General features: G+C 42.2%; 1 protein-coding gene across 12 annotated transcripts in view; it reads right to left on the bottom strand.

Annotated features, from left to right (window-relative positions):
• arhgef18b (rho/rac guanine nucleotide exchange factor (GEF) 18b) overlaps nucleotides 1–22,779 on the bottom strand; it is a 106,498-nt gene continuing 83,719 nt past the window's right edge. For all 12 annotated transcript variants that reach the window (XM_054788729.1, XM_054788732.1, XM_054788737.1 and 9 more), the window contains 3 exons: nucleotides 7,066–7,417; nucleotides 3,041–3,184; nucleotides 1–2,824 (listed from right to left, as the gene is read on the bottom strand). In XM_054788729.1, the coding sequence (XP_054644704.1) occupies nucleotides 2,526–2,824; nucleotides 3,041–3,184; nucleotides 7,066–7,417 (795 nt within the window). In that variant the 3' untranslated portion in view covers nucleotides 1–2,525. The remainder of the gene's footprint in view (nucleotides 2,825–3,040; nucleotides 3,185–7,065; nucleotides 7,418–22,779) is intronic.

Genomic DNA, 22,779 nt, shown 5'->3' with positions numbered 1-22,779 from the left:
TTGTTTTCGCAAGAGATGAATCTTGTTTTCAGGGTTCAGTATGAACAACTCAAGCAGAATATAAAGCTGGGGCGGGGGTGGTAAACGTACAGAAAACACTCTTTGTCTCTTTGGTTAAACAGACTGAATCAAGCAAGATTTTGCTACGTCACCTTAACAGGTGTGGAAGAGGGTGGAAAATGGCTGGCAGTGCACTTGACTTCCATGCTACATTGACAAAGAAAAACCTGTCCAGTGACTAAATGGATAATACGTTAATGTATGCACATATAGACATGTACCTAATGTAAAAATGGCATTGCATACGTTGCATTATGTACACAAATGTACACATTAATACATCAAGTCACTCACGCTACTTCATAGGTGTCATGGGAGGGACATTCTTCAACAGCTTCCTGCTAGAGGTGTGACAGTACCTGCTAAAGAAACGTGATCAGCAATCCATAACCCACGCGTACGTCACCATGGCCGGTACCTGAAATAATGTTCCAACATACTGTATATGCCATATAAGAGACAGTGCTTTGCTCCGTGACCTCACTCTGACAGGGAAATGACAGGCAGGTCCGTGAGCGCTTTGAAAACATGACTTTTCCCCAAACATGACTCCTTCCCCGCGTGACTGCAGCTAAGAGAAGAGTGGAAGTGGGTCCACCGGCTTCCAGCGTGTGCGCAGCAATGACCTTCAGGCTTTGTCTGGCGAGTCTCAGCAAGACAGAATCATAGGAAAGTATTTTTCCTTCGCCTGCGGGCCAAAAATGGCAACTGCTGTCATCGCAGAGACGAATAAGATTCCAAAAATCTGACAGTGCCTTGTAAAAGCATTCACCTGCCCCTTTGTGTCAGCATTTTATTGCTACTCCTTAAATGTGAAAATGAAAACTACCGTAAATTCCGTTTAAGCCTCACCCACTAAATTGAGGAAAAAACAGGTTTGTAAGCCGCAAAGGTGTATAAGCCACACATGTCCACGTCATTAAATGGCATTACATATTGTGGCACGCACAAGTCTGTGAGGACCGGTCAGCTCTTTATTTGACAGGAGCCAATCATTAGCTATGGAAAAACTCACAATGAGCTTGTTAACCCATTGGAAATTGCAGGAGGTCATTACTCAATATAACAGCCTGAGTGTCATTTTACAAAAACACTAAACTCATCACACAGCAGCTTAACACTCAAAGGGTATACCTAAGACACATGTACAAATATGAGTTTAAAAGGAAAAAATATATATTTTCACGTTTCCCCAAAATGAATTGCGTCTGAGCGAAGCATATCATTGGAGGCCAAGCGGCATAGAAAATAGATGCAAGGATGGCACCGCAATTCTGCCTCTGTCCACCAGATGAGCCCAGAGGGAGGCTGACATCATTGCGGCGCCCCGGCAGGCATCAATAAGTACTTTGCTTAAACGCAGTGCATTACAATTAAAATCTTTTTTTTCCCCATTTTAAACTCGTATTGGGACTTGTCTTGCATATTTACTAGCTACCTTTTGAGTGTTAAGTTGCTGTGTGATAAGTTTAGCTTTCTGTTTAAAATGACACCGAGCGTCAGTCTGTTATATTGAGTAATGACCTCCTGCGATTTCCAATGCTTCCAATTGTGAGTACACTTACAGTAGCTCGGGATTGAATCCTTCCAAAGAGCTCCCGTTTCCTCACTGACCTCGAAGTGGCACAGTACCATTAGTAGTAGTTCTCTAGTGAAGGAGATGTCATGATGTTAGAACTTACCCATAAATTAGCTAAATTAGCTAAAGGTTCAAAGTTAAAGAAAAAGGTATGCAGCTTATAAACCAAAAATTAAGGTAATTTTTAGGTGCATCTGCTAAATACTGACCTTTATTTATTGCTAATTCTTTTCAACCAAGTCAAATTACACTGACAATTTATAAAAGCAACAAAATGTTGAAACACCCGGGAGGAATACTTTTGCAAGGCGCTGTAGCTGTGATTTGTACATTCATGTATCACACTTTTTTCTTTTAAAAGTGACGTCATGTTAAAAAGTTAAAAATGAAAGGGGATGCGTGATTCAGTCCAGGGGGCACACCGCCTCCCACCTTCACTGAATGAGACGGAATAGATGGATGGGTGAAAGAAGACTGAAGAGAAGGAATTCCAAGGTGTGATGTTTTCCACGTGTTGACTAAGTCCATTTCTGGGCTTGTCTGAGCTGATTAAAAAAAATATCCCTAAAAGTGGAATTAAGAACATAAAAGGGCAAACGAGCTAAGAGAAGAGTTTGGCGTGTGTACAACCCATTAAGAAAAATAACCATGAAGGCTCGTTCAAGAGTCAGGAATGGAGTATTTACACTGTGCAAATCAACCACCAAGCAGACAGTGTTCCATCACTTGGGACTTCCTGTTGAGGCACACGCACACCGTCCTCCTTCCACGCTTCAGCACCTGGAAGTCTGGTCTTCACATCATTGGACTCCTTCAGCCATCTTTGGATAAGTTTGTTTAAAAGAAGCCAAATGTTTGGATACAGAAAAGGAGCCAGACTGAGAATCTAGAAGAAGATGACGTCTTCCTTGTTGAGGTCTTCTGTGCTGATGTAGGGCGGTGGCGGGATGCTGTGGCTGAGGCCCTGCGTGTGCACCTGCACATGGGGGTTGGGGCTGAGGCCCTGTGGCTGGAAGTGGAGCGAGCCGGCGGTCTGGGAGTGGGCCGGGATGGAGTGAGGCTGCACGGACGACTGCAGGGGGGGCTGAGCAGGAGGTACTGGAGGCTTCTGGAGAGTTGCAGGGTGGCTGGTGCTAGGAACAGTAGATTGGGAATCTGGTCCAGACGTGTCGGGTGGGGTTGGATCTGATGATTTGATTTGAGAACAGTATGAATGAAAAGCTGATTTTGTGTTATTTTCCTGGCATTGTGTGGTAGCAGCGATCAAGAGTGAAGAATGTGACACTGATAGATGTTTGCACAGGGAGGGGCTGAGAATGATGGCAGGGTTGGGTCAAAGAATGGGTGTGTGAAATCCATTCAGCTGGGAGTGTGTGTGTGTGTGTGTGTGTGTTTGTATACCTAAGTGATGATGGAGGGAGGGAGGCATAGGAGGCGCAGACAGCGGGGGTTGCTGGTGGGGGCTGACCGAGCGCTTGGCTTTGAGGGCGTTGTCGTCACGGGCTGACAGCTTCAGAGGTAGAATCTGCTTCATGTCCACTGAGGCTGAGGAAGGGAGGGGGGAGGAAGATGATAACAGGGTGGTTTAGGTGTAAAATAGGATTCTTACGCTCAAGTGGAGCGGATCAGCTTCTCTCATCATTTGATGAAGCGTAGGGTTGACCCAATTAGCTGCAGTAATGTTAATGGAATGAGCCACCTAAATGATAAAGCCTTGACACAGTTGGCCTGCCGAGATAGAAGCAGATTTGGTTGGTTTGTCTGGCAGTGGTCTACAACAGGGGTGACCAAAGTGTGCTGCAGGGGCCAATTGTGGCCCTCGCTGTGATTTTATCGGCCCGCAGCACAGTCTAAAGATATAATTTAACAAGGAAACGTAATAATAAAAACAAACAACAGCAGCAGCATAAATGGGAAAATTAATCAAAGTAAAAATATTAAGAGAAGAGTTGTCATCTAGCAAGGAAGTAAAGCCATCATTTCACAAGAATAAAGTCATAGTATGGGGAAAAAATGTCATTTTAGTCGCATCAAGTTGAAATATTCAAGAAAAAAGTTTTAGTGTCAAAAACAATGAATAATGTTGTCATTTTTGGAAGTTTAGGTTGGGGTAAATGTATAACATGTTAAAATATTATTAAAGAAAATATACAAGAAAGTTGAAATATTTGGAAAATTATTTTTAAAAATCAACCGCAGAAATTTTACCAGAGAAAAGTCAAAATATTAGGAGAAAAAAAAGCTACAATTTTCTGAGAATGAACTTGGAAAGAGGAAAGCTGAAATTAAATAGTTGGAAAATGAAAAAAAACACTAGAAATTGAAAAAACAGCTGTCATTTTACGGGAATAAAGTTAAAATATTAAGGAAACAAGTCATAATCGAAGTCGCAATTTTCCAAGAATAAACTGGTATTATAATTTTTCGTAGCATTTCACGTGTATTACAAAGGTGAAATGCAGTTTTTTCTTGTATACTGTAGCTTCTTAGCATATCTACCTGTACACGTGTTGCTTTACTAAATATCAATGTGGCCCTTGCATCCTTTCATTTTTCAGTATGTGGCCCTCGCTGGAAAAAGTTTGGACACCCCTGGTGTACAACTACACTGCATCATACGGAGAAATGTATATCAATGTCACATTCACCACTAGGCTTGCCACGATAATCAATAAATCAATTAACCGCACGTAGGCCTGTCAAATTTTGCCGGACGATCATTGCCCGAGAAATGATTGCCGATAAACGATATTATTGTCAACATTATTTGAGACCATTTTTCCACAAATGTAAAGATGATATGAACACTCCTTGGCATCCTTCCGTCAAGGTTGATGATGGTCTGCTCAAGCGTCATGCCGAACCTCTTACTTTCCTTGGAGAAATGGATGCAAATAAATGTAACTTGACGCGCTTTTCCCTTCTCTTTCTCCCAGCATGCCTTGCGGCAACTTTTTGTGAATGCGTGCTTATTATCCTCCCCTGGTAGTATTATTTGTTGTTGCGTGGGATGGTTGTAGCGTCATTGCCTTTATGACATTATGAGTCAGACTGTTGAGTAATGACCTCCTGCCGTTTCCAATGTGTCGACAAGCTAATTGCCAGTTCCGTTTTGGCTACTGTTTGGCCAAATAACGAGCAACTGCCTTTAAGCAAGCCCCTCAGAACCTCTTGGGCTACACAAGCGTGCCACTGTATTCTATTTTTATATTTGTGTTTCATATTATATGATATCAGGGGTGGCCTAGTGGTTAACATGTTGGCCACACAGTCAGGAGATCGGGAAGATCTGGGCTTGAATCTCCGTTGGGCATCTCTGTGTGGAGTTTGCATGTTCTTCCTGTGTGTGTGTGTGTGGGGGTTTTCTCCGGGTACTCCAGCTTCCTCCCATATCCAAAAACATGCATGTTAGGTTAATTGGTGACTCTAAATTGTCCATAGGTATGAATGTGAGAGTGAATGGCTGTTTGTCTATATGTGCCCTGCGATTGGCTGGCGACCAGTCCAGGGTGTAGGAAGTCAGCTGGGATAGGCTCCAGCATACCTGCAACCCTAGTGAGGAGAAGTGGCATAGAAGATGGATGGATGGATATTTCTATCAGTTGTGGCCCACCACAGCTCCAACTGACTTCGGGTGCTGTTAGTTACTTTGTTGAAACGTGATTCTGGACCGAACTTTGAACTTCTTCTGCTGCGAAAACCGAGCAACAAGCACCATACCATGCACTCCCCTGACTTTGTCTCCTGTCTTTCACACTTGGAGCATCTAGTCCAGTGTCATAGTGCCTCTCTTTTCCCCGCAGAAACTCAATGCACTGTGGTGACTGTTCCGGTAATACAAGTGGTGTTCATAATCATCTTTCTTGTTGGCATTGTCGCCTCCTTCCATAGCATGCGACACCAGCATTGTGCTTCCATTTGGATGCAGATTTTAGATCAAAATCCAACACTCTAGCCTGATTTTGACATTTCTTGTAGCGTGTAGCAATCAATAATGCACCTGTGACTATTCCAGTTCCACAATTCCGCCTATTTGTGCGGAGATGTTGCCACATTTTACAACCAAATCAATCAATCAAAGTGATCCTTTTCGCCATATCTTCATGAAGAAAAAGCTTTTTTTCAAACCGATACAGATAACTTTCTGCTTCTCAAGACAATATGACACCGATAACCGATGTTATGTTTTTGCCAGCGTTTGTGTTTTTCTGTTTGTCTGTGTTCAAAATAACTTGAAAAAGGTCTGAATGGATTTGGATGAAAATTTCAGGAATTGTCAGAACTGGGATAAGGAAGAACTGATTCAAATTTGGCGGGTGATCTGGATCCAGGAAATGTTTAAAGGATTCTTTAAAATTGCGAGATATGGCCATTTTTGGCATTTGTGCATATAACTCCACAAAAATAAATGGTCGGAGCACTTGTTTGGGACATCTAGCCTTCCCGGCACATTGCGCTATCATGCTAAGTGTTAGCATGTTAACACTGCTAGCATATTAATGTTAACATACTGGCTTTTTTTGTTGCTATTTTCATGGGTAGACACATACATAAACACTTCCCACTATCATGCTAGGTGTTAGTATGCTAACGTTAGCATGTTAACATTACTAGCATGCTAATATTAGCATAGTAGCATTTTTTAGCCATTTTCATAGGTAGACACTATTATGCTGGGTGTTAGCATTGCTAGCATGCCAACATGAGCATACTAGCATTTTCATGAATATGAACTTAACCAAACAAATAGTGCTATCATGCTAGGTGTTAGCATGCTAAAGTTAGCATGCCATCATTCTTTAATTCATTCAAACACTTCCATGGTAGGCTTTCAAGGTTTTCATGGTCAAGGAATCTAAATATGAAGATAAATAATATTTGTGTGTATTATTTGGTGTAAATCACAATATGGGGGGGGGAAGACTATAGCGCTTGGCAGAGGTCTGCGCTCTCTGAGTGCTTTTCTAGTTCTAGTTGATTTGTCCAAATCAAATGTCACGACATTACTACCACAACATCACTACTAAGAGAACTGCACAGTACAGGTAATCTCGCCTCATTGGAGCGTTATTTTTAAATGATTGGTTATCAGAGATATTGTTCATGTTATCAGATTTATTGGTATGAAGTCATAACTCCCTCATATCGACCCGATAATTGTTGGTCCAGTAATTATTATGCACCCCAACAAGAACCTTGAGATCTGTGTGTGCAATTCAGTTGCTTGGGATTCTTTTAAGGGAAGACGAGCAAGTCCCAAAACAAACAACTTCATATTTCACTGGCTTATCTGTGACAAATGTGTGTGAATGTCCTTCCAAAGAGTCTGGCTGACATAAGCAGGTTCCTTATCAGGACTTTGTAGATGTCCTGTGGATCACCTTGGCACACTGCTGAGAGTGTCACGACGGCGCCTGGCTACTCACCAGTGCTGTCAGTGCGCTGCGAGGCCTTGCCGCTCTTGACTCCCTTCCCTTTGGCGCTGCTGAGGGCGGCCAGCTTGGTGGGGATCTGCTGCTGCACCCCCACTAGTTTGTGCTGCTGGTTGGTTGTGCTGAAGAGATGGAGCGGCACCTCCGTCTTCAGCGGCAGGGTGGAGGAGCCTGCGTCCCGCCGCAACGTCACCTCGGGCCGCTCCGGGTAGTCGGCTGGCGCCACGGAGAGGCTGCCGCGCACGAGCGGCTTCTGGGGCAGGGGTGCTTCAGACAGACTGGAGGAGCTGCTGAGGCCAGAGGACAAGAGGAGCTCCCCATTTAGACTGCCTGACAGGGGACCCACCTGAAGGAGGAAGGAAGGCACAGGGGGAAGAATTTAGATGAGAAACTGTGCTGATGAATCACCTCCTGGTTGTTTCACATAACTTGATGCCTTTTTCATTTTTGTCCCTTATTGATTTATTTGAACGGTTCTTCCACCAGGATGGAATGATAGTATAACAGATGTCTTCACTGATTTTGAAAAACAAGAATTGGGTGAACAATTCTGAATTCTCTCTCATTTACAGAGTCCAAATAAGATATACAGGCTCAAATATAAACATAAGCCCCCACTAATAAGTGGTTTAATGTCCCAGCCTGCCACAAGTACATTTGGGCCGCCACAGATGTATTACACACACACACACACACGCACACACACACACACACACACACACACACACACATACTCCCAGCTTTATTACATTTATTTATATTTTAGATTTGCCACCATCTGCTCGCCAAAGCACAAACAAATCTCCACTATGGCTGGAAAACGGTTGGTTTCCTGGTAGGAACCTTTTAAGCACAGTCCGCCAATGTTCTATAGCACGGGTGTCAAACTGAAGGCTCAGGTGCCAGATGTGGCTTGCCACTTTCATTTCATGTGGCCCACTAAAGCCTGTAAAAAAATAAAAAAAAAACAAAACAAAAAAAGACAGGAGCCAATCATGAGCTAAGAAAAAACTCGATGTTCTCAATGTAACAGTCTGACTCACACTCAACACTGAACTCATCACACAGCAACTTAACACTCAAAATGTAGCTAGGAAATGTACAGGTTTAAAATACCAGCTATTTTACCTTGTACCCATAATGCATTAGTCCCAAGCAGAACAGTTCATTGACCAACCGCTGCCATAGGTGCCCGGCAGCCACCAGCAGGCGCTCATGAGCTCCCTTGTCTTGAGTTCACTTATAGCTCGTGATTGGCTCCCGCCAAAGAAGGAGCTACAGATTCCTGACTGACTCGTGAGCGGCGCAGTATTTCAACGATTTGCAGCAGTTCTGAAGTATAGGGGATGTCACGAGATTAGAACATGGTCATACACTAGCGGCACCACTGTATAAGCCGCAGGGTTCAATGTTTAAGAAAAAGAAGGGGCTTAGACACCGGAAATTTACGGTAGTTAGCTCACGAGCTTGCTAATGTTTAAAGCCATGGCCGTCTCGTGTCCCTGCAGTGATCCTGTAGCCTGCGCATTACAGTTGAGCAAAAAAATAATAGGAGCGTAAAGGTGACTATAGGCACGTTATTTCATGTCTACATGGCTCTAATAATGGTAAAGATTGTATTTAGAAAGTCATAAACAGGTTGTCTATGCTCCAACTATGAAAATGTCCATATATTAATATTGAATCCTACTACTTGGTGGTCTGGAACCAATTAACCGCCACAAACGAGGTATGACTATACATTCATATACAGTATATTCGTTGTTCCAAGCAGCCCTCTGAGGGCAGCCATGCATAACTGTGATGTGGCCCTCAACGGAAATGAGTTTGACACCTTTGTTTTTTAGTGTTTAAGGAAAAGGTCAGGGGTTTTAGGAAGGCCATTCCGGAAGCCATTACAAAAGCAGTTTTGATGTGTGTTTGGAATTGTTCAAAATCATTTAAGATGTACGTTGTATGATCATTCCACCCTAAACAAAAAAGAACGATTCAAATAGAAACACCTCAGTCATCGTTGGCTGTCGGGACGAAGGCTCTGCTGCACCTCAGTGGTAGTTTGTTTTCCCCAGTTGGGAAAAGTGAAAAGGATGGTTGTGTTTGAGGTGTGCATACAAGTTGGTGGTGTTATCCTTCTTTCTTGTCACTACTTTGCGACATATCGATTTTTCGGCGTTCACGTGCTCACTTTGCTCATTCTGTTAAAAACCACAACACTCCCACACGTTCGTTGCGTTCGCCTTAGAAACCATCACTTCTGTGCCAGCTCTCTGTAGCCACTCACTAGTAGCCCCGCCTCCACAAAGAGGCTGAATGAGAGGTGGGTTCACTCTCTCTGTTCATTCCACTATAGAACCAACGCGCACAGACAGACGTCATCCAGCCTGTGTGGCACAGAGAGACGAGCAGATGAAACACACACGCATGCATGCACATGTCCATTTATCGAGGGTGGCATAATTATTGACTTTTTTTTTTTATTGTTCGATTAATTGATTATCACGAGAGGCCTACATGCATTATAAAGTTAATTGGCAACTCTAAATTGTCCACAGGCATGAATGTGAGTGTAAACGCTGTCTATATGTGCCCTGCGATTGGCTGGCCACCAGTCCAGGGTGTACCCCGCCTCTTGCCCAAAGTCAGCTGGGATAGGCTCCAGCATACCCCAGCGTTTGTACGTCACGCACTGTAGGTGTGTAAAGACCACACTCTAGCGCTTATAGTGCATCCGTGGTTTGGTTTGTGTTTGGACTCAGCGCCTCTAGAAAGCAGACATGACACACACATATTGTAAAAGCCTCGGCGTGGCTGCGTGCCATTAGAGAAACACAATCTGCAGAGCAGACGGCGTATTTATGGGCCGCAGAGAGAATCAGAAACACATGCGGCTCTTTCTGCTGAGCACACGCTTCGCTAAGTTTGCTGTGAGCTTTTGATGTGTTCTTAACGACACTCAAGGATGACACACACACACACACACAGAGGCCCAAAATGAGAGAACATAATACCCTTAATAGTCCCTGTGTACATAGGGGCGTGTCTGCCTAAAGAAGCTGTTTAGACACGTAAACGTCTAACGGGAACAAACAGTGCATTGTACAAACAACAAAAGAGACTGAAAGATGACCTGCACATGAAGATTTGATCATCTAATCCACACCGACCACTACAAGGTCTCCAATAGAGACTGTACAGTACCTGTTCCATAGCTGCAGCCACCACCATTACACTATTAATATTATTATTACAATAGAACCTCTTGGCTTAATAGAAGTTTTCCCATAGGAAATAATGGATATAAGTCAATTTCATTACACGACAGAAAATAAGATCTTGTGCTTGCGTATTTCAGATACTAAAGTGGGGGTGTCCAAAGTGGGGCCTGCGAGCCATTTGCGGCACACAGGTGTCTTTTTATTGGCCTGCGGCACATTCTAAAAATAGAATTTAAGAACTAAAAAAAAATAAAAATAAAAGATAATCAGTAATTTTACAAGAATAGAGTCAACACGAGAAAAAGCCATAACCTTACAAGAGTAATGTAATATGAGGAAAAATAGCGTCATTTTAGTAGCATAGAGTTGAGATATTACAGCCGATATTTTTTAAGAAGTCGTAATATTATGAAAAACAAACAAAACAACAAGTAGAGTTGTGATTTTTGGAAAATTAGGTTGCGGAAAAAGTTATAGTCTAGGGCTGCTGCTATGAAACATTTCAGGAATCGAGTATTCTAGTGAAAATGTCTAAGATTAATCAAGTAATTGGAAAAACATTTTTGCTTGGTTAAAGTGCAATTATAAATACACAAGAGAAAATAAAACATTTCACAATAATGAACGACCAATTGGTTTAATCCTTTAGATAATCAATCATTTTGTTTCTTAAATTTGCAAAGTGCATTTTCTTGGGCCTGATGGACTACATGATGGTGCTTTTGTAGCTGAACTCATCCATCCCAGACTAACTATTTACTGGAAAAGGAGAGCAATAATAAAGACTTTACTAAGACTAAATGACATGTAACATCATGCTGATGCTGTGCATTTATAAATCCTAAACTTAGACAGCCTGACTAGAAATAAGACAAATATTCTTGAAGTGTTCAAAGTGAAATGAAGACACCTTCTGTAGTGGAACACAGTACTCGCAAATAAGTGAGTGAGACACGCACTTCCTTGTTCCATTGCACAGCAGTGTCTGCTAGAAATGAGCAGCTACTGATTAGCGAGCTAAAATGTTTTTATTTTCCATCTTCTTAACTCGCAGTGCTGTGTTTTTGCAGATGAAATAAATCCTGTATGAAGTCACGTTGCAATCTGCAATACTGCCACACATTGGACAGTAGTCGTGATTAAGAGAAAGCTAGCCCTCCACACGGCTAACGTTATGTTAGTAAAGTACATTAACCTTAATCTCACGGATTTGCGCTACATTCATGTTACCTTGTCGCGGATGTTCCGCTCCATTCGGGAGGAGATGATGCAACATATAAGATGTGCTGTTGTGGTACGTAAGTGCCGCGTTACAACGGACACACGTCACGGGGTTCAACTTGCTGTTTAGCCACATTTTCGGTCTGCTTTTTTTTACATTTTGTTTGGTAACAAAATGGCATCTTTATTCTTTGTTTTCCTTCATTCCTTTCGTTGCCAACGTAAGCGATTCCTTGAGGCAGAAAAAAAATCCTCCATTATTATTATTATTATTTATTTTTTAATCGAGGAATTGTTGCACTCTTATTATAATCTTACAAGAATGAAGGCAAAATATTATGGGAATAAAGTCACAATTACGAGAAGAAAATTCCCAAGAAGAAAGTTTAAATAGTTGGAACATTAAAAAAAGAAACCAACAGAAAAAAAAACAGCTGTAATTTAAAGGAGAAAGTCAAAATATTGAGAAAAAAAAATTGTAATCTAAGGAGAAAAAAAGTAAAAAATATTACAATAATGAACTTCTCATATTATGATAAGGAAAAATAATGTAATTTTAATTGATAAACAAAGACAAAATATAGTGTTTTGGAAAATTAGGTTGGGGAAAAAATATAATAGAGGTCAGTGGTTCTCAAACATTTTCCAGTGACGTACCCGTTAGCACATCTGAGGTGAAGCCTTGTACCTGCTACTGCTGCACACTTGAACAACATCAAGCTTTTTATCCTAATTAACTTGAAATATTGAACATAACTGGCTGACTAATGTTATACTACATTAAAAATGTGTATTTTGCTGAAGTTTGATATGAGCACTGATGAATAGATGAGTATATCTTTTATTCTCGTCTGATGTTGCCTTGAATTTCAACTTCACTTTTTTTGTCCACTCACGCCACATCTGGTTTAAGTCTGCATATTCATTTAAAACCAAATTGAAAGGGAAAGTTGCACAATCATGATAAAGCAGTATAGCCCAAGTACAAAAACACATACAACCAAACGATAACGGTTCATTTTGAGGGGAATCCCCACGCGCAGTGTCGAGTTTTCACCGCCACACCGTGCGGGGTTTAAAACGTCAATATAAATTAAATCAAGGGGAAACACTCTTAATGCACAAAATAATCATCAAACTTACTTATTTGTTCATATGATGCACACAGAGCAACAAACAACTTCATGCTGTCTCCTTGCGCCGTGAGGTGTTCAGGCGCACTCGTAATTGGGAGTGTTAGGCGCTACTTTGCATTTTTACTCAGGTACCCCCTATGACAATTGCTGTACCCCACTATGGGAACCTAAGGTTTACACCACATTGCGCAACACTAATGCGCAGGATATAAGAAATGGCCGCCGCACATATAGCAAGCTACCGCGCTAACTAGTTAGCCGTTTCTTCTAAACTTAAAAGTCTTTCAAACGGAGTGGAGAAGAAGAACAAAGTAAGAAGTCAACAATGTACCACTTCCACACAAAATGGGAGGAGAATTTGTTTTCACTCTATCATATCAGACATGCCATGGCTGACACCATGCACTGTTTAGGTCATGTAATGTAATGTAAGGTAATGTCTCATCAATGTAACTTTACTACAAGAATACTACATATGACTTGTATTCTCAGGGAACTGAATCGATCGCAACTGGACTGTTCAGGTTCCCTGCGAAGACGTTTCATCAGTTCATGCTCAAAGTCTCGGTGGGACACACGCCAGTCAGACTAGATAGGACAGCTCTACTCTGAGCACCTGGTGCAAGATCCACAACAACCTCTCTAGCAGAGACTGTACCTCCTCTTGTCTCCACAGCGGCAGCCACCACTATTAATGCTCTTCATGCTGTTATTTTTATTACAGTGGAACCTCAAAGGTTAATCGTTGGACATAAATATTCTGTTCCTAAGTCAGTTTCATTAGACGACACAATAATTAGATCTTATACTTAATAATGTATTTCAGATACTAAAGCAGGGGTGTCCAAAGTGCATACTGGGGGCAATTTGCGGCACACAGCTATTTTTTAAATTTTTTAAATTTTTATCGGCAGGCGACAGCAACAATTTACAAATCTGCAGTAATTTTACAAGAATAAATTCAAAATATTAAGAGAAAAAAAGTTCTTATTGGACAAGAAAAAGTCAAAAATTTACAAGATGAGGAAAATAATTTTAGTAGCATAAAACAGAAATATTAAAAAGTTTATTAAAAAGATGTAATTTTTGGCCAATTTGGTTTAAAAAAAAAAGTCATAATCTTATGACAATACAGACAAAATATGGGAATAAAGTCATAATTACAATGACTTGCTGAGATTTGATGCCGTATAAAATACATTTTGTGGTTATTTCTTCCTTACAGTGAAATTCTATACCGTGGTTGAACCCATTTGATGGCATGTTGCGTGATATGAAAAAATAAACATTTTAGGCTTATTTAGCATATCCATTGCATCCACTCTGTATTTAATAGCGCTTCATGTTTGAATGAATGGCAGTCAAACTTTCATTGGACTGGAAATCATCATCTTCATCAAACTGTCTCCATATGGAAGGTTCAGTCTTTGTTGTGGTTTCTTCTCCTTTACTGACTTGAAGACATCCCATCACGCTTATTTAAACCATATTCAGAAAAAGCAACTAAGAGGAAGGAAGGGTAAGTGATGAGATGGATGGAAAGATGGAAAAGTTAAGAAGAGTCGTGGTACTAGAGGGTAATAAAATAATTGACCAAAGACGGCTTGGAAAGAGCGGTCAAAGTGGGATGGTATTTACAGACGAGTTTAGATTTGTATTTATTTGGCCAGTCTTTCCCTAAGATCCTGTACGGCTTCCTGAAAAAGAATGACTAAAACAAACACAGCAAAGGTCAGAAAGGTAGATTGCCCAACCTACAGCAGCTTTAAGGCAAACATTGGCTTTTTGTCTGCGTGCACACGCTACATTACGAGGAATGACGAAGAACACTTCCTGTGGCCATGAGGAAGACTTCATGACTCTTTTACAAGCCGTGGAGGGCAAACTCATCCGACTGTGACTGTGTTTGGATCCCAGCTCTAACAGCTGAGCATGATGGGACGCCCCGAGGCACAGAGAGGCCCCTTCAGTGGGACAAGTCGGCCAAAGTCCCTCGTTCAATCTGGCTCCCTCCTCCTCCTCCATCAGTCTTCCTCCCTGGTCTTAGCACATAGACCTTCCATTGTTCCCTGCACAAGGTGACTGGCAAGCTGCAGCACAAGCGGCAGGTTTCCAGGGAAGAAAACTGCTCGGAAGCGGGGGGAACATAAACAGCCCTGAGTGACAGCACACAAACAATTAGCACTGGCCGTCTTCCAGCGGGTTCTGCTAATGACAGGCTTGCGCTGGCTAATTATACAGCCGGGTTCCTCTCATCCTGAAAACCGCCCGGATACTCCCAAATCAGACCAAGCCGGTCGAGCGCCTCGGCTAACACTGCACAATGGTGCCCGTTGAGGAGGGTGACGCTGGCTGAGGTAGCTAACCTGCGCTGGGTGATCGGCCGTAACATGATCGCCTGAGAAGGGCTTTCAATGTGCGCCTGAAACTATTAGAACGTCCTCAAAATTCAGTTCATTCAGGGGCTATGTTGAGATTTTTTAAAGGAAAAGCGCACTTTTTTGGGGAAATTTTGCCCATCATCCAAAATCCTTATGGAAGATATGAAAACACGTCTGTCTTTTCTGTGCGTTCTGAAGATATAAAAACAACTAAAAAGAGGCAGTTAAGAATGCACCTAAGGGGACGCACCTATTTAGTCTATAAAACCTTCTGAAAATACTTCCAAAGCACCAACAACACTTCATTTACATAATGTTACCTACATATTAAAGGGATATCCCCACCAGCAGTGGACTACACCTGTATATACTGTATATATCAACACTTAAATATCACTTACCCCCACCATCGGCCGCTCGCATCTTCATCCGCGATGGAGCGCCACTGCCATCTTGTTTACGTGTGTGTTCCACAGCGGAAGAAGCTGCGAACGTCTTTATCAAATACACACGGATGCACGGTCGCGCAGGGACACGTCGGGAGACAAATATAACGCCGAGCCAGGTCTGATATTTTTGAGGAGGCATTTTTATGATGCAAATGTGTTACTTTTTTGAACACATATTGTTTTGAAAAGCCAAACTCTTTACTTAAATGACCCAGCACCTATGCAGAACTACGTTCCTCGTCGTGGAATTCCGACCAGAACTGGACCAAATTAGTCACTGTTGATGCACTACAATGCTATGTTTTAGGTTATGTTTATTTTCAAAATAACTTGAAAAGGTCTGAATGGATTTGGATGAAATTTCCAGGCGCTGTCGGAAAGGGGATATGGAAGTTTTGGGGGTGATCCGGATCACCGTCTGGATCCAGGATTTTTTTTTTTTTAAAGAATTGTTTTACATTGCAAGATTTCCGGCATATACTGTAACTCCACAAAAAGTGGTCAGAGCACCTGGAAAAAAAATACAGGACAAGTTTCCAACAAAATATCACAGACTGATCCAAAAAAAATGTAGGATTATTATTTTGGTGTGAATCAGAATATGAGGGGAGCTATGGTGCTTGGTGGAGGTCTGCACTCTCAGTGCTTCTCGAGTTAGTGTTATTAACAATTTCATGCCCAAGAACTAAACCGATACGATAACTTTTCTTGTATCTGTTTTTAAATGTAGATTTAAGGGTAGTTTGTGCACACCTGGAGGTAAGAAGGATCGGAACAAATTAGGATTTGACCAACTGTTCCTGACATCATGACATTACTACTACCACATCACTACTATCAGGAGAACCAGAGTATAGAGGGGGAGGAGCCACCTGGCGTGGCCCAGCAGGGTGCACTGTATTTGGACACATGCTCGGAGCAGCTAGTGTGACACCACAGAGGTCTCTGGCAAACCTTTACACTTTTCAAATGCCGTGCCCCAAAGCGTGGTAGGTTTTTTGTGTGCTTGATGGGTTTTTCCTCCCCTTATCGTGGAGCATTTGGTGCAGCTAGCACACGAAATGTCTCTGAAACAGTGAATGTTTGTTTACAAGTGATCTCAGGGCAAGTTAAAACAGGCCGTTAACATCACAGGCACGAGAAAAAAGGAGCGCTTCGATTTGCTCACCCGTACAGTACGGGTAATCTCGCCTCACTGGAACATTTTTTTTTAATGATCAATTATCAGAGCTATATTAAATGTTATCAGATTTATCGATATGACGTTATTATTCCCTCATATCAGCCCCATAATGATTAAAATTTAGGACATAGAAAACCTGTTTACGACCTAAATGTGTTAGGGGTTTTAGCTTGGTGTGGGTTATGGCCGCAACAGAAGCCCGTTTGAGGATTTATTGTGCCTGTTGTGAAATCTTTCAAAGCTACAAGCAAAGCCTGTTGCTCCGCCCATCAAGTCTGGTGCTTGTGCTCACCCAACATTACAGTAACATTACTGACACCTAGTGACCAATGTACAATACAGTGTTCCCTCCCTCTATCGCAGTTCACCTTTCACAGATTTTTTTTTTTTTTTTTTTTTTTTTAAAACAACATACTAAAGCTGTTACAGGCCGAGCCTGGCCTTTTAAGAAGAACTGCATTGTGGGAAGTTGAGTGTATCTCTCCCCCCTCTCGTCTGTCTGCACCGCCCATTGTTTTCTGCATCCTGATTGACTGTAGACCATTGTCAATCAATTTCCTTTGTGCCGCCCTGCCATGTCTCCTGTGTCATCGCTAGCTTGCTTGCTTGCTTTCTAGCTTGTAAATGAATGTTTGGCTCATCTGCAGCAATATGTTTTAACAAGGATACGTTCTTTAGTAATCAGCAGCAGAACATAGGTAAGTTTCAGGAAAATATCAGTTCCCGACTAAAAAAAAGGGGGAGGAAAAACAGCTTTTTGTGAAAAGATACATTTCAAGCCTAATTTTGACACAATTTTTTGCTTCTGTGACAGCTGAAATATCTAACAACTACTTGTATACCACAACATAAACAATACAAAAAAGGGTTGTTTTACATCAAAATAAAAATTTATTTTCAAATATAACACATTAACTATTTACAATTTCCACATTTGGAAGTAAACTGTGTGTGTGCACGTGCGTTAAAATTTCCCGACAATGCGTAACCTTCTGCACGCGGCACTCCTCCACGCTCTCTCACTTCCTCCTTGCTGTCGAGTGTGTTTTTACATGCCGAGCTCTTATCAAATGCACTTCTGCCACATTGTGGCCATTTTTATGGCTTACATCTGCTCTAACAGTGACATCTTTTGGTGTGCACTTGCGTTACCACCTTTTTTTGCACCGCGCAAAAAAACGGAAAAGACGTTACACGTCTTTGATAGAGAGCTTTTGGGTTTAAAAAAAAAAAACAGAAATATGTCTTTGGTATTGAACAAGTTAATATAAGCTTTGTCTACCATCAGGCTTATGAAAGACCTTGGCATTCATGGACAGGCTCTGGTGGGCACAAAGCAGAGGGGGCACACACCTGGGATGCCAGGTGTTGCCGATGAGCCCTCTGGAGGTGTCATGGGGTCAGTGGGCCTATCATCAAAACACCAATGAAGGAGGGTACCCCCCCTGACTACTCTAAAGAAGTTTTAAAGCCACCCCGTTCCTTCCTGCCCTTACCCAAGGGTGGAGTGTGGGGGGAAGAGAGGAGGGTGAGTATCGACCCAGTGGGCGGGGCGGCTTTTTGGTCCTAGGTCAGGACCTTACTGCTTAGCTCAGTACCGCTCCCACACACAAACCTTTCTTCATCTTCCAGGCAGTACTTCACTCATGATTGGGCATGGGACACAGGCTCAGGCTTGATCACCCTGTAGTTGGCTGCCTTTGATGAGGGTGTCTCGTGCTGACGGGCTGAAACGCCCACTGATTCAAAAAGGTACACTACTGATGTGTCCCCATTTACATCCTTCCCATGGCTGAGATAAAGCAGCAATATGTTTTAACAAGGATACAACAACGCTACAGTACAGCGGAACGGCACCAGGACGAAAAGGCACCGTCACTGGAGTGGAATATTTTTGTTTTATTTATAGAATATTTTGGGAACCTATCCCCACGATAAACGAGGGAACACTGTACTACATATCATCACAACGCCTTTGAATGCATCATATAAAATTTGCTTAAACATGCACATTTTAATAATAGGCTGTATTCACCCACAAAACAGCACGAATTACTAATTAATACATTTTTGAAAAAAGGCTTCTTGAGACGTCATCTGTACTTCTGTGAAGAAGGTGTCGGACGTTTCGCTCCTCATCCGAAGAGCTTCGTCAGCGAACTAATAAGTGCTGGTAGCTTAGGCCTTAAATACAGTAAGAGTGGGCGGAATTGGTGTGCCAACACCCTCCTCCTATTGGTTCCTTACACTAAGCCTGGGCGGAGTAGTGGTATAATCCTCTCCTGCTATTAACACCTCCGATAAAAGGGAAGTGTCGCTCCCTGAATTGGGTATGAACGACTCTGATACTGGCTCGTTAGCATCTATTGTTCTGGCTCGGCCCTGGCTTCACCTCATTTGCAAGACTAAGAGCTGTGGGTTTTGGTCTCAGTAACCTGCTGAACACAGGGTCCAAATTAAACACCGACACCTTCTTCACAGAAGTACAGATGACGTCTCAAGAAGCCTTTTCTTCGATGGACTACTCCTGTACGACTGAGAGCTTACACAGACGCATTTTTGAAAAAACATGACAGAATTACTGGACTCCTAATTGTGGCTGGTGAGTGTTACTATATTTGTTAAACAATCAAATCAAACCTCTTCAGTGTCTGAATATGAGCTGTTGATGAATTTTCTGTGTAAATGGCCAAGATTGCAGGTGAAAAAAGAACAAAAGGGTTGTGTTGCATTAGTAAGTGGTCCCATGCAGCCTGCTCTCCACCCAAGCGCTACCGGCTGATGGTTGAAAAAGGAGTCATAGGTACGTAGGTGGAGTGGTGCGGTCAGGACAGGTTAACGTTACTCATAGGGGGATTTTTGTCCAGCCTAGAGGAGACACGCTCAGGTAACATCATACAACAGCCTGGAGACAGGGGGTGACCGAGGTTGAACGGCTAACTCAAAAAGGGTAGAAAGCACAGATGGGGGTCACTGTTTAACAAGTGACCTCTTACATTGTTGCCTTTTCACATAACGAGATGGTCTTTCTCGCCAAGCTTCTCCCAGCCCATTCCTGCCTTGTGCAGGTCAACACTCTTGTCCCCGAGGTCCTTTGACGGCTCTTTGGTGTTGCCCGTGGCGGTGGACAGGTTTGAATGGAAGACAGGTGTCTTTTGGCCAGAGACTGAGTGGCGCTTCAGAGTACAGCCAAACCTCGCTTTTCGAATGTCCCAGTTTTCCTTTACATTTTTCGTCAGAATTTATGCCTTGGTTTTCTAACACTGTCTCGGTTTTGGTACAATATTGTGCATAATTGTACCGCGTCATTCTGAAGAATGGCGTGCCCAAACAAAGCAACCTATGCACTGCAGACTCACCGTCTTCCCTTTTTGTTTTCAGTGCAGCTGCTGAAAAACCCACCACGGGGCCAAAGAATGTTGCAAGCGGCAGAAATTCAATAAATAAGGTTAGAAACATTATGAAATTCAAGAAAAGCACACATAGCAAAAGTAGCAAAGCAGCCCTCCTGTTCTCGCTATCTTCATCAACAAGAGTCTTAACGGTAAAAAATAGGGATGCTCCGATTGATCAGCCACCAATCAGTATCCGCTGATTTCTGTGAAAAATCACGTGATCGTCATATGGGGATAAATGCCTTTCAACACCGATCACAAAAGCCGGTCACCTGTGGCTAGTACAGTTGCAGCCCGCAGCGATCCATGCGTTCAGTGTAGTGTCCTGCTCTAACTAACGTCTTGGGCATTGTGCTCCTCCCACTTTCCTTCACAGCGTGCAGGCATGCCAAACAAAAACATCATGTCTGCCGTGTAGAACTTAACAACCAACACATACCACGAAAACTATCTCGCCAGGGTAGCACGTTAAAAAGCTTTAATTTAATACGGCATTGGAAGAACAAACACTTGGAGTATGGTGAGTTTTTGAGGCTCACAGTGGGCTAACACTCGCTCGTATGTGCATTACAGTCAGAAGGCTAAGCTAATAGAATTCATCGGACGAGATGACCAGCCTTTCTCAGTGGCGGAACACACGGTGTTCGCCAAGTGCTAGCTCGCTTATCTGAAGTCCTGCTAGAGCTCCACCAATGTACTCTCTCATCCTAAGTGTCCTTAAAGTAGGCGTCTCATCCTCTCTAAGATTCACTAGTGATATACAGTATGTTCTCTTTCTTCAAAAGAACAAAAGTCAAAAAATTTTTTGTCAAAATTAAGGTGATTTTATGGTTCCTATTTTCATATCATATGGCCAATAGCACATATCATAAAACCATTGAAAATTGTATCATTAATCCATGTGACCGGTATCGGACGATTTCAGTCCTGGATGATTGGCATCGGAATCGGCAGCATAAAACGGGAGCATCCCGAATAAAAATATGTTCATTTATCAATTTCATTTGTCATGTATATTATCTTGCATTGTTTTATCTTGCATGTAAAACTAGAATTATTATCGACAAAATGTATTTTTTGTTAATATTGTTGTGTGTCAGGAAGGGATTCACTGGATGTACATTATGTCCTACGGGGAAAATTGCTGTGCTTTTCATACAATTTCAATGTACTGACCTTTTGGAAGAAATTAACAGCGCACACTAAGTTACCACTGCACTTTCCGAAAAGGGACAGGACTACTTTGTGTGCTTGCTGGTTGGTATTTCCTTCAATGTGTTCAATGTCATGTTTTTCCCTCTTTTTTTTTGTTTAACATCCTGTGTCTCGAGGTTATAATAAACCTGCCATAAAAGGTCTGGGGCCTCGTCTATTAAAATCTGTGTGGAATTCTGACTAAAAGTCTGCGTACGCCAGAAAAACAAAATGTGCGTACAGACAAAAACATTCAGTTATAAAAAGTGGCGTACGCACACATTCACACTATTTGTGGTTTATAGATTCCACCTGGAGTAGAAGTGTGTGTGTGCAACACCGCCGCAAGTCACGCTCTTTCCACGCCTCCACTTCACCACAGAAGGTGAATGCAAAGTGACTCATGAATGTGGTGGCCATGTTTAAAGAGCCTTGATTGCATGGCCGCTGTCATTCTGAATCACAGCTGGTGGGAAGACAAAGTGGACGAAGAAGCGGACTTTCACGGAAATGGAGGTGTAAATACTGGAAAAAGTAGATTTGGAAGACACGGCGGTGGCATAACAAATAAGACAAAGACTGAGTGACAGCACGTACTGCTGTCATCGCTGTGAATGGAGCAGGGCCAACAGAGGCAAAACAAAACAAAAAAAGTGGTCAAATATCAAGGCATGCATTTCCATCATACCACATTTTACATTAACTTATTCAATCCCCACCATTTTTCAAAAGACATCCCCTCCAGTACCGGCCGTTTTACCCAAAGGCACACAGAATATTGTGTTGTATGGTTATATAAACATGGAACCTACCAAAAGAAACATTAGACTCATCTTTCATCAGGGGAAAAAAAGTTTGTTTCTACCTTTTTCCGTTCTTTAGTAATCAGCAGCAGAACATAGGTAAGTTTCAGGAAAATATCAGTTCCCGACTAAAAAAAGGGGGAGGAAAAACAGCTTTTTGTGAAAAGATACATTTCAAGCCTAATTTTGACACAATTTTTTGCTTCTGTGACAGCTGAAATATCTAACAACTACTTGCATACCACAACATAAACAATACAAAAAAGGGTACACCCTGGACTGGTCGCCAGCCAATCACAGATGTTTGTTATAGTTAATATTAATCGAACACTAAAATAAAATGATGAAATGTTCAAGAGCTCTGTTGCATTTTTCATGTGTCTTTTCTTCTTTCAGAAGCTTTTCACTCTGCATCCATGGCTGGCTACATGGAGTGCAAGGTAGGGTAATGTAATAAAGGACGGATGTCTCATCCATGTAACGTTACTGCAGCCTAGAGGCCAGAAGAAGACATATCACTTGCTTTTCAATGTGTTTTGACCACAAGACAGCCATCATTCATTAATTCATTTCTGAAAAAACGTGATATAGCGAGGGACGATGTGTGTGTTTTCAGTCTAGACACAGTAAAAAGAGTAATGGCGGAACACAATGCTGTAGTCACAGCAGATGTAGTGCATCGATCTCTATAAAAGTGCCATCGCCACCTACTGGCCTAGCATGACCATGAC

The sequence above is a fragment of the Dunckerocampus dactyliophorus genome, chromosome 10, assembly GCF_027744805.1.
Source record: "Dunckerocampus dactyliophorus isolate RoL2022-P2 chromosome 10, RoL_Ddac_1.1, whole genome shotgun sequence".
NCBI lineage: Eukaryota > Metazoa > Chordata > Actinopteri > Syngnathiformes > Syngnathidae > Dunckerocampus > Dunckerocampus dactyliophorus.
Note: the sequence above shows the minus strand (reverse complement) of the source record. Positions and strands in the feature narration are given on the sequence as shown.